Source organism: Grus americana, chromosome Z (assembly GCF_028858705.1).
Source record: "Grus americana isolate bGruAme1 chromosome Z, bGruAme1.mat, whole genome shotgun sequence".
Taxonomy (NCBI): Eukaryota; Metazoa; Chordata; class Aves; order Gruiformes; family Gruidae; genus Grus; species Grus americana.
The window spans coordinates 30,250,495-30,263,059 of NC_072891.1; the positions used below are offsets into that span (position 1 = coordinate 30,250,495).

At 50.0% G+C, this 12,565-nt stretch overlaps 1 protein-coding gene across 1 annotated transcript; it reads left to right on the forward strand.

The window, feature by feature from the left end:
- The first annotated feature begins 3,863 nt into the window (after positions 1-3,863).
- Positions 3,864-8,225, forward strand: DMRT2 (doublesex and mab-3 related transcription factor 2). Its single transcript, XM_054809965.1, has 4 exons — positions 3,864-4,164; positions 4,753-5,118; positions 5,204-5,306; positions 6,954-8,225. The coding sequence occupies exons 2-4, from the start codon at positions 4,771-4,773 to the stop codon at positions 7,976-7,978; spliced, it is 1,476 nt and encodes a 491-aa protein (XP_054665940.1). The 5' UTR covers positions 3,864-4,164; positions 4,753-4,770; the 3' UTR covers positions 7,979-8,225.
- Positions 8,226-12,565: the final 4,340 nt, after the last annotated feature.

The window sequence follows — 12,565 nt, forward strand, 5'->3', positions numbered from 1 at the left end:
TGAGTGAGCAGAGCCCCCAGCCGCAGAGGGCAAACCTGCCCTTCCCTCACGGCCCACCCCTTCCTCCTCTTTGGGTGCTCATCCCTTCTTCCAGGCAGCTGCCAGGGTGAAAAGGGCTGTAGACGGGAAAATCTGCTGCATCCTGTGCCTGATCCAAAGCTGTCTATGCCCATGGGAAACTTTCTGTTGACACCTCCGGACTTCCCATCAGACTTTCCCTAACTGTGCCTGAAGTGGCAATTCTGGTCTGCTCACTGTTACTGCTTTTGATATCAATCCAGTTTTACGCGACTGAAGATTATCCTGGTATGATACGTAAGTCTCCCTATAAAGGCTAACCCTTGCCCTCCTTGCCAAAGCAAACATTCCTACAAAGGCAGTGGAATCACTCTCACAGTCAATAAAATTTACTTCCATATCATGCTATAGCGAGCACATTGCCTTGACATTTCTTACATCCTTATTATATGTATTTATTATATTTATTTGACTGACATGCAGGAATAACAGAAAATTCCTTCTCTAGCTCTGTACCTGGCTGCTTTACAAATATGCTAGGTAACAATGTATTACAAGTAAACACTTAAACGCATGTTTAAAACACAAACATTTTAAAATGTGATTGTTTAAAATGTTTTAAGGTACAATCGGTTTAAAAAGGTCTGCGTCATGGGTAAAAATCTCATTCAGGTTTACCTTAGCGTTAGTGCTGTTTAGAAGAAACAGAGTCTGATGCACGGGGAAAAAAAAAAAAAAAAAGTCTACATTTCCATGGAAGAAAACTGCAAAAGAAATCACGGGTTTTACTGGTTGGATAATACCGGAAAAGGTGATTCCTCCTTTTTCTTTTTTTTCCCCTTCCCCACCCCGCCCCAGTTGAGATCACCTGGGAAATCTCAGCGTCTTCGCTGAAGAAAATTCACGGTAACTCTACTTTTCGCGGAGGAGAAGCCTATCTCTCAGGGCCCGGACCCCGGGCTGTAGCGTACCCTTACGGGTCCCTGACACCGCCGCTCCGGGGCTGGCAGCGCGCAGGCACGGCCGGAGCCCCTGGCCGAGCACCGGGACCACGCCGGCGGGCGGGGCGGGGGCAGAGGCAATTTGTTTCAGATTAGCTGGTAACATCTCTGACCAAACAAGCGACGGGGATCTCCCGCGTTTGGCAATGTAATCTACTCCCGACGGCGCGGGGAGAGGGCAAGATCAAAGCATTCCTCCCGGGGAAATTGCACCCGGGGTTGCCGTTTGGTTAGCCTGCCCTAACCTCGCTAATAAATTTCCCGGGAGGAAGGGAGGGCTTGGGAAGGCGAGGAGCGAGGGCACCGCGGCACCTGCACCTGCCCGCCCGCCCGCCAGCCATCCCCGCCGCACGGGCGAGCGGTGCAAAGCAGGGCCCAGAGCCCGGCGCCTCGCTGCCGCCGGCTTTCAAGGGAGACCTGTTTACAGCCTTTACAACGCCCCGGAGCTGCTCTTCCTCTTCGCTTTTTACGGGCCAGGACGCTGCTACAAGCGGCGCAGCAACCCGCCGCCGCCTGCACGGCCTGAGGACTCATTCCCGGCCCCCATCGGGGTCTGGCACATCCCCACCCCGCCTCAGGCAGTGCAGCTCCCGGGGACACCCGTGGCAATGCGCCGGGTGGCGGGGAGGCACGGGCGAGGGTGTGCGGAGGAGGGTCTGAAGGAGCCCGGGAGTATTCCAAAAGGCCCGGCCGCGGGCCGCCGCTCCGGGCACCCGGACCCGCAGGGATCGGGGCTAGCGGGACGGCGTGGCGCTCCGTGGGGGGAGCGTTGTACGTTTGCAGGTGGATGTACATTTGCACATCGCCAGCTTCGCTGCCTTCCCTCGCGTGGAAATCAGTGCATTTCCCGGCACGTCGCGGCATCTGCCCCTCTCAGCTCACAGCGGGCACGGCTACACCACGGCCCAAAGCGAGGGCTGAGCGGGAACGGAGGTCCCCGCGGCACAAGGGTGGAAGCAGCGGTGCCCGAGACTCGCTCTCCGCCTTCCCCTCCCAAGGGTGCGTCCCGCCGGAGGACGGCCCAGGCACCTCTCCCTCCCGGCGGGAAAGCGGAGAGGGGCTGCAGGGGAGCGCAAACGCGCCGCAGAGCCGAGCGCAAACAAGAGGAGCAAGAAGAAAGTTATACAAACACGCTTTAAAATCATGGCTGGGTTTCACAGTTCCCTGCGGATAAAGTAAACAGGAGGCGAACTGTTTTGTAATTTACTCCAGCGGCCCGCAGAATCGTACTTTGTAATTTGGTGTCGGTTTACAAGCAAAGGGGACTTCTGTTTCCTAACCTAGCAGGTCCTTTGTCATGCTTGTGCCTTTTAAGAGGGATCCCAAGGGGAAAAGTGGAATTCCTTGGGTATTTGCCTTTTAGTCATGCTTGTAAGTCAAACAGTAGCCAGGCTCTCTTTTGGGATGAATACCTGCCGTCGGGGGATGCGCTCCCCTCTCCCCGCTGTCCCGGCGTCAGCACTCGGAGGCGGTGCGGCCCGAGGAGGACAAACGCTCCCTTCCTCCCCGCCGGTGCCCGCAGCCCGGGAGCCAGGGAAGGGACGGTGCCCTGCCCGGGAGGCGGCGGCGCTGAGAGTCCGGGCGGCGGCGCCCACGCCTGTCCCACGGCCCCACGGTGCCGCCTGCGCAGCGCGCCCGCTGGCCTCTGTCCCGATGGGGGCTGCAAGAGCTGGGTTTTTCCATGCCGAACCGGTGGCCGGCAGCCGGTTCCTGTGGTCACAGTGAGTGTATGCCCGTGTTTATTATATAAATGAATATTATCAATATTTATTATACTTAGGCGCCGCGCAGGGAAAGAGCAAAATATTTTCCCTTTTCGGTAATAGTTTCGGCCGTATGCTCTACATATCGTTAGTTTTCGATCAGCACACTGGTGGGGAACTGATGGTCTCCTGCCTGCCCTTTTTGGTTTTGTTTTTGGGTTGTTTTTTTTTTTTCTCTCTCCCGGGGATACCCTGTTTAAACTCGCTAACACTTCCCCTGCCCGGTGCCGAACGCAGCCGAGGTGTGTTTTGTGTGCTTTTGTCCCCGTGGGAATTCACATTTTCACCGACGGAAGCACCGACCTCTAACACCTCGCCGGCACGGCCGGGACTTTGTGCGCTACAAATTCGATCGCTCTCTGTTTTGGGAGACCACGGGCATTCTTCAGTTTCCGAAGAGCCCCCTCTGTCAGGGAGCGAGAGGGTAGGAGAAAGTTACTCAGCAACTCAGTGGTCGTAGGAAAACGCCACTGAGGGGAGGGAATGCTAAAAAATAAACTAATATTTTTCCTCGCTTTCATTCCCGACAGGGCGGGAAGACAACACCGATTCCGTTGCGTTTTCAGACTCGAGAAACAGTCATTGCCAAGAGTCCTCTCCACTCGAGGGGCAAGCAACGCGAACGACCGCAAACGAAAATGACGGTGGCTGTTTCAGCCTTCTAAACCCGCGCTCCTGGCCCGCTCCCCGGTTGGAGGGACGCCGCTCGCCCGCGGAGCTGGTTTCTTAGCTGTCACCGTCACGCGCGTTATGATCTTTTCTCTCTTTCCTCCCCCCCCCCCCGTCCTTTTTGCCCTAAAATTAAAGATCGCCACCCCACGGCCCGCTTACTTTTCCCGCTCGGCGCGGCTGTGCCCGTGGGGTGGCGATTCGCGCCGCCCCCGCCCGCGCCCCCACGCACCCCACGCCCGCCCGCACCCACGAGCGTGCGGCTGGCACACGTGCGGAGGGGGGCGGGGCGGCGGTGGCGCGGGCCAATCAGAGCGGCGGCCGCGCGGCGCGGGCCCAATGGGCGGTGCGGGCAGCGGCGGCCGGCGCTGATAACGCGGCGGGCCCGGCGCGTCGGGCACTGTGCCGCGGGGCGGTCGCGGCGTGGGCGAGGCGGGTACCAGCCCCGGCGCTGGTGCAGCGAGCACGCACCCACATCCACGCACGGCTCGGATCGATTCGGTCCGGCCCGGCCCGGCCCGCCGCCCTGAGACGCGGCGTCCCACCCGACGGCGCGACGTCCGGGCTGTCGGGTAGCTGTGCACCCCCGGGTGCGGGGATCGGGAGTCCCCTGTCTCTGGCTGGGCTTGGGTAGCGGCGGCCCTGCGAGCTGCGGGGAGCCGAGGGGCTGAGTGCTGCCTGCACCGCCTGCCGGCTTCGGGCTCTGAACTTGGGTAAGTGCAAAGTGCGGGAGGAAGGATGGGGAGGCCGGGTGGGGGGCGTCTGAAGACACTGCTTCCGCGGTGCATATCGCTCCAGGAGCCCGTACAGCCCCTGGTCGCCGGAGCGGACAGCGGGCGGTGTGTGAAGCCCAGGTGTTCCCTACCTGTCCCCTAAGTCCGAATGCAGCGGACAGAGGGTTGTCAGGATCCTGAAATGAACAGGTCGCCGCGGGGAGCTGACAGTCCCGTAGCCCTGCGGCGCTCGGCATCGCCCTGGGGCGGTTCCTTTCTCATTCTCCGCCGCTGGAGATGCGCTCCTGCCTGTGGCGGGCGAGCACAGCTCCCCGGAAAGCCGGGGCGGGCAGTGGGGAAGCGGCCGTCGAGGCTAAGCTGAGCCCCGCGTGGCGCGTAGGGAAGATCCCCCGAGCAGACGGCAAGGGGGGAGATAACATCGCCAGCGGGCTCTGCCATGACTTCCCGACGGGGGCACATCTTGGCGGGGCTGCCGACGGGCCGGGAGGCGACGGGCACCTCGGGAACCGGGAGTGCCCGGGCTGCCGTCCCGCCGCGGGGGCGGGCGGCCTGACCCCTCTCTTGCAGCTGCATCGCCGAGGAGCCATGGCTGAAGGACGCGCCGCCGCCGACTGGGAGATCGACGTGGAGAGCGTAGAGGGGGAGGCGGCCGAGACACCCGGCGCGCCGCGGAGCAACGCCGGCCCGGAGGAGGAAGAGGAGGAGGAGGAAGGCGAGGAAGCGGCGGCGGCCCCGCGGCGGGGCGAGCCGCGGAAGCTGAGCCGCACGCCCAAGTGCGCCCGGTGCCGCAACCACGGCGTCGTGTCGTGCCTGAAGGGGCACAAGCGGTTCTGCCGCTGGCGCGACTGCCAGTGTGCCAACTGCCTGCTGGTGGTGGAGCGGCAGCGCGTCATGGCCGCCCAGGTGGCGCTCCGACGGCAGCAGGCCACCGAGGTGAGAGGGGACGGGACGGGTCGGGGCGGGACGGGACGGGACGGGCGGCCCCCGGGCTGACGGAGCCGCCCGGTCGCTCTCCTAGGACAAGAAGGGGCTGGCGGGGAAGCAGGCGAGCCTGGAGCGCAAAGCCGTCTACCAGAGGCACGTCCGGACGCCCAGCCTCCTGGCCAAGAGCATCCTGGAAGGTAAGCGCATCCCTCGCCCCTCCACGGGCTGTCCCCAGCCCCGCAGCCCCGGCCGGCAGCGGGGAAACCCCACTCTCCCTCAGGAAAACCCGTACGTCCCGTCCGAGGCGCGGATGCTCACGGACACACGTGAAATGCAGCGTTATTTCCCTAAATAAACGCGGGAACGGCGTTAAAGCGCGCCCGCTACATGCGCCGGGCGGCGGGTGCCCTCGTAGCCTCCGCCCGCGGCTCCTGCCCTTCGTGGCTGCAATCGATGTGGCAGAATTTCAGTCCCACCCCACCCCCCCACCCCGCGCCCAAAATAATGCCTGAAATGCTAGCAACGGTAATTTGAAATTTGAGAGTTACTGTTACAAGCTGACATTCTTTTTACATGACTATCCAGAAGCGTTTTGCAGTGCTGGGTAATTTATTCGCCGTTGTTTTTATCAGCAAATGAGTAAATCAATTCGGTTTGTTTGTTTGGGGTTTTTTTTTTTTTAGATCTGTACGTCTAACACAGCAGCACCATTTGCTGCATTATCAATAGTAATATATGCATAATAGGCTGCTAAATTTTTTTTTCTTGTCGAAAATATTAACTGTGGAAGAATGACATTTTAAAGATGAATATTTTAGTGAGAGGGTGTACTTTTTTGTTCCCCACTCCCTTTTCGGATCATGCCCAAATTTATTTCTCTGTCTGCTTTAATTACTTTCCAAACTGTAGCATTGTGAAGCATTACAGTTCTCAAATTTAGCTTTTCTCTCTCTCTTTTCTTTGCCTGTGCAAGTGCTAATAAAATTTTGTCCTGTTAGAAACCTCTAATTTTCATCTACAGTTCACACTTAAAATCTCTTTTGATTTTTTCCTTTAATCTATCTTAACTTTCTTTTTCTTTTCTCCTAGTTCTCCTCGGAATTTTCTGCCATCTGTAGCAATGTGTACATAGTGATTGATCTTTAGAGAATAGAAAAGGCACCAGCTGTAGGTATAGATATTTTCCTTGGCAATGGGGAAACCCATGTAAGAGTAATGGGAGTGAAAACAGGTAATACCCTGCTCTTCTTACTCACGTAAGTAGTTCCATTAATTCAATGGGATTACTTGTCTGGGTAGAGCAAACAGGTTGGACCCCATTGGTTATATTAAATTAATCCAGTTAGCCTGGTAATTGAATATACTGGAGACTGGATTTCTATGTTTTATAAAAGTTTTCTTTTAGTTTAGAAGAAATAAAATATTTGAATACTTTCCGTATTTGTTAAAAATGGATGGTTATTTCCTTAAGCTGCATGTCGCAATACCGGTCATAACACACTGCAGGGTTTTGCCTTTTTTTTTTTTTTTTTTGTCCCCTCCTCGATCTGCTGTTTTGGAATTGCTTTTTAAAGTTACTAATCAGCTAGCTTTGAAGGAGACCACACATGTCAGAGGAGCTGGGCTTGCTTATCTGCATTGCAGAACTTGTACTGAATGTGCCCGATGACACAGGGAGCTGAGGCTCTGTGGCGTGGTGGCTTCAGTAGGAGCTGATGGTGTCCAGGGTGTGCAGCAAGTACTCAGCACCTGGTGGGACTGGCTCCAAATGGAGCCCTTTTACAAACACAGCTTTAATGTTTTTCTTACGCGGCTTCATTCCTAACGCTGCTTTGTTGTTTTAGGTTATCGTCCTATTCCAACAGACCCTTACCTGGGAGGGAATTCACCCTTGCCACCCCCTGTAAGTGACAGGATGAGAAAGAGACGGGCTTTTGCTGATAAAGAGTTGGAGAACATTATGCTAGAGAGAGAGTATAAAGAGAGAGAGATGATGGAAGCTACGCAAGCAGCTGCCCTTTTTCTCCCTAACCGCATGGTGCATGGAGCTGAATACAACTCATATAAAACAGCCTTCAATACTACTCAAGTTGATACTCCAAACAAGGAGTTTTGCAACTTTTTACCAACCTGCCTTGATTTAGCCATGCAGTATTCAGGATCCAGCAACATGGAACTGATTTCTTCAAATGTCAGTGTAGCTACTACCTACAGGCAGTATCCCCTGTCTTCTAGGTTCTTAGTGTGGCCAAAATGTGGCCCCATTAGTGATGCTCTCCTCTACCAGCAGTGCCTCTTAAACGCTACTACTGTCCAAGCTCTCAAACCTGGGGCAGGTTGGGATGCCAAGGTCTCACAAAGTCAGGAATGTCCAAACACTGAGCACGACATCATGTCTCCAAAACTGGAAAATTCACTCGTGCTGACCCACACGCAAGAGATTCAGCAGTCATGTAATGAGATACCGTGCCTTCCTCAGGAAGCTCGTGAGAGGTCAGCTTTCTCTCCTCCAAAAAGGACTTTCTCTCAGATTTCTGATAAGGACTCTCTGGCTCCTCAGGAGCAGGTATTAAGCAAGATCAGCAAAGACAGTACCAAGCCCCCTCCACCGCTCAAATACAGTAAATTTCAGTCGACATTCGAGCAAACATTTCCTGAAAGATTGGGAACAGAATTGAGAACATCATTTGTGAAAGAGACTTTTGGAGATACTTCTAAGAAATACAGAGAGTGTGCCATTAAAGAGAACCAAAAATACAAGTTCACAATAGACAAATGCACAAAAGACTTCTTTGGGGCCAAACAGGCCACAATAAAACTTTCAACAACTGAGCCACTGTCATTTTCAGTTGAATCCATCCTTAAATGACCTTTTTCTGCAGTTCCTAATGTCTCTTAATGAATAAACTATACCTTCAGTGTAGAGAGTTTGTATGCTTTGCGTTCTGCAGAATTGCTACTGCCTGCCTTGTCTCTTAAAAGATTTTTAAGGAGGAATTTCTGCTGTAAATGGTAATTCTTTCTTTTATCTCAAAATGATGTACACAAATATGCATGTTTTCTCTTCTGAAAAAATAAATATATTTAATTTTTAAACATTGAAACTGCATGTACAGACTGTAAAGTGTTGTTATTTTAAGCAGCACTTCAAACCATTCAATAAAATCAGATTACCTACCAGCATAGACGTATTTCCTGACCTCTGTTTTGTCTCTACCATCTCACAGGCAAGTATATCCTACTTTGAGAATATACTTATTCTTTTATCTGCTATTACCACTGTACTTACTAGTTACCTTGGTGGGGTAAGTCGTCATTTCTGCTTTGAACCTCTGCTAACAAGAAGTTACCAGAAGAGGTAACAACAGTCCACGTAGGTGTGAATTCCCAAGACTTTTTTTATTAACTTAAGTGAGGTTTGGATCAGATTCCAAATGGCTTTCTTATTCTGAAGGGGGAGTTCATGCTAGCGTAAAAGACTGGTTTATTCCACACCTCTCTATAGAAGCTTCTGTTCCTAAAACAGAGAGTTACTAGATTGGACTTGAGGAGAATGGCTCTGGTGAACTTTTGGATAAGAAGTCAGCATTTTCCAAAATCCAGTTTTTGAATAAAATGTCTGTTTTTTTTCAATGTTCAGCTGACTTCACTTGGGATTTCCACCCCTTAGAATTTTTCTCTTCTGAAAACATTTCACCTTTGACCAGCAAGAGCCTGAGATTCTTGTGTTGTGGTAATTGAAGCGACCTTTTGGCTGTAAAAATGATGTACAGTATCATTACTCCTAATGAGAAATCAAGTCATGATCTCTCAGTTTTGTAATTCTATGCCCTTTTGGAGGCACAGCAGAAGTAAAGGAGATTAACCAGTACAATTTACCTGGAAACCTGAAATGGTTGTAGAAAAAGGCAATACCAGCTCTCACTATGACTGAGCTTGAAGCTTTCTAAATTCATGATTTTATAAGTTTTTCTCTATATGTTACTGCTAGCACATCTAGTGTCAACCAGCAATCCCTTGGTTACCCTCCTTCCTTAACATTTTTATCGTGCAGACAGTGCTCAGCCAGTTGAACGGAGCTGTGGTTCGTTCTTAATTTTTATTATTTTCTAAGGACAATTTCTGTTTGGTATTTGTGAGCAGAATGTAATATTTTCTGATTTTATTACACTCACCGCACCATGTTAAATGCTTATTTTACTATGAATAAATCTGAGCCTGTAAATTTCTGATTCTGTAAGTATGTCTGAAAGTGTTTAGTGTTTCTTTTGGGAGTGGTGTTGCTGAATAGCAGGACCCTTTTCATGGATGGGAGGAGTTGTCTGTTGTGGGTGCTTTTCTAAGCCACTTTGTTAAAGCAACAAACACATTGGAAAAAATACATTTTAAGTAACATGTAAATTTTTACATAACACGTCTTACAAAGCACATAAAAATTTTATGTCAGGAATGTAAACAAATTTGTTGGAATTTAAAAGAATCTTGGGCACTAGCTAAAGTTTCACTTGTCAAAAACATTCTTACTAACTAGATTTTGCCTAGCTGAAAGTACAATTCAAATGCAGTGGGATGCTTTCAATTTTTTCAAACTCTGTCCTTTATCCAGTTGCCATTAGAGGGAGTTTTAACTTAGAGAAGAATCTGCTTGTTAGCCAGTTTAGCAGTCAGACCAAGCTAAGCAGCTTTACTGGCAGTAAATAGAGTGAAATTCTTCACATTTCATATTTGTTTGTTTTCACCACAGCTTCCTTCTTTGGCTTAGTTGAACATAAAATGCTAACAAGGGGTTTAAATTTAAGCAGGGTTTCCTTTGTTATTAAAAATATGATTTGTTTTGGTTTTTGAGCTCACGGCATAAACTAGGATGACAGATGAAAGAGAGTTCAGCAATCTATGTAGTAAACCATTATTGGACACTGGAATTAGTCCCGCATAAATATTTTTTTGCCTGACAATGTGTGCATCTAACATCCTTCAATTTCACATCTGAAATATTTTTCCACAAAGTCATTTGTCTTTATTTATCTCTTAAAAAAAGACCAAAAAACCAAACCCCTCCAACAGACTAGTACCTCTTGACCTTTTAAAGAATCAGCTAAATGGAACAAATTCAAATTCTGAAGGTATACCAAACATTAATATATACACATACACACACACACACACTTATATACATAATATATGTATGTTCCAGACAGTTTTGTTCAAATCCCAGTCATCAGGAGTGACATTTCTATGACTATTTGAAAAAACGTGACCCTTGAAGTGAAACTTGGACAAATGGTTTGCTTCGCTTAACAAATAAGTTTCACTGGAGTCAGCATTTGGCCCCCCTGTCTTGCTGTCACTTGCTCACATCTTGCTTCGGTGCCATTAGCTACTTCTCCCTGTACTTAGCTTCCCTTCATTTCATAGACCCGGGGCCTTAGCTCTCGTGCGTCTTGAAAGCTTGTTGCACCCAGATTGTTTTTTCCTTTCCTTTGTTAAAAACATGTATAAAGTCTATTGTTCATAGAGAGGATGATTAGTAGCTTGAGGAAGGTAGCACATACACAGACACCGTGTGATTTTCCTCACACGTCTTTGCAGTGAAGGTATAGCACTCTTGCCTCTTTCAGCCGTGCGCTTCTCTAGAGCAGAAGTAGCTACTTGTCTGCATGTGCTGGTGCAGCGATGCAAACTCATGGAGAACAAGAGAAGTCATTGCGCTGAAACTGTCTAGCACTTACTGCTAGGCAGTGTCTCCCTGGCAATAAGTCAGCTGCTAAAATATTCTATGGTCCCCTATGCTCCTTGCTTCTTAAATACAATTTTTGTGGCATTTGTTGGATGTGTGGACACCTGTATCTCCTGTACAGTGCGACTAGTTTTCTCTGAGTATGAGATGCACCTTTGCACTGTGCTCATGGACATCAGGTTGCATTTCCCTTCTGATCCCCTTCTGACCTCAGCTTCTCTTACACAACAGTGGAACATGCTTGTTGGGAAGCTCAGCTTTAGGGCTGGGACAGGAGGTCAAGAGCCTGTGCTGGCTGTGGAGCACAAAATGGTTGTGGAAAGGAGTACACAGAACAATTATTCACTTGGTCTGCAAAAAAGCAAGCCTGGCTGATGGCATTGTCAGAGACAACCAACTACTTTTTGGAAGTGCAGGCCCTCCTTATGCATGCTGAGACAAAAAAAATTATAGGTATGCAGAAGTGTGTAAGTGTACAGAACTAGAGGAATTAAGTTTAATTACTAATTAATTACCAGACAGTGCCTGGTTTACTACCTGGTCTGGTGGCACAGAGTGAGTGGTGGTGGGTTCACTTGGAGAAGGGATAGGTTATTGAGAGCTGCTGTGGTGGCAGTGCTTCTCCCTCATGTGGCACAGGAGAATCGAGCCGGGGGCTGTGGTGACTGGGGGGACAGTCTCTGCTGGTGGGTTGCTGGCTTTCTGTCAGGTACTGGCTTCCCAGAGGTGACTGCACCAGCACCGCTGGCTTGCCACAAAGCCTACCTTAAAACTGTCATTTGTCTTCAGCATCTTTGAATCAGTGTGTCGAGCTGCTGGGCTCGAGGTAGGTCAAGGCACAGAGTTGGGTGAGATGGCTTGGTAATTGGACTCAAGTCATTCAGCTGATGTCAAGACTGAAATGCCTGTGAAATCACCAGCTGAATGTATCTGCATTCTGGCCTGAGAACAAGACTTAGCCCTGTGCTGTCTGCTTGTCCTTCTGCTATGACAAAGACCTCTCTGAGTTTTGCAGTCTGAGCTCCTCGTCTGCTTGGGATCATAAAAGCAATTCACTTTTTGGCCAGCTGTGAAGGCACGAGTCCCTGTAGAGTTAATGGCTCTGAAGACTGAACTTTAACCAGCTCCCATTTGCTATTGTTCTGGAATTAGAGAATTTGACACTCTTTAAATTTCTTTAAGTGTAGAGCAGGGAGGTATCTTCTCATCTTGATTTGGCAGCTTGTTTGCAAGATCAGGTCTTTCAGTTCCTGTACCCAACACTTTCCATTCAGCTGACCTTGATGTGAAAGCTGGCACCGGGAGTCATTGCCCATGATGAATGAGATTCTCACTGTATCACTAAGTTCCTTCTCTGAATTTCTGCCAGCTGCACAGCATAAAGTATACATAATGCCTCCTTTAACTCAGATAGTAGTGATCAGCCATTTTCTGTTTGCTTGCATTGAAACCAAGACAAACTGTGGCTTATACAGGAAGGGCTGCTGGGGAAGCATGTATGGGCAGGTGGAAACCAGTGGCAGGAATGTCAGTGTGACTGGGGAGACAGGAATCAGTTAGTGTTTTATGGGAGGAAGCATCACTCTTCATAAACAATGAAAACATGCAAACTGGAAAAAAAATAATCAAATCATTCAACATTATCAGTTCCCTTTCTTCCTGTCCCCAGCACCAGCTCTTTGTGAACAAGACACAATGATTTTTCTGTCTAGAAACAGG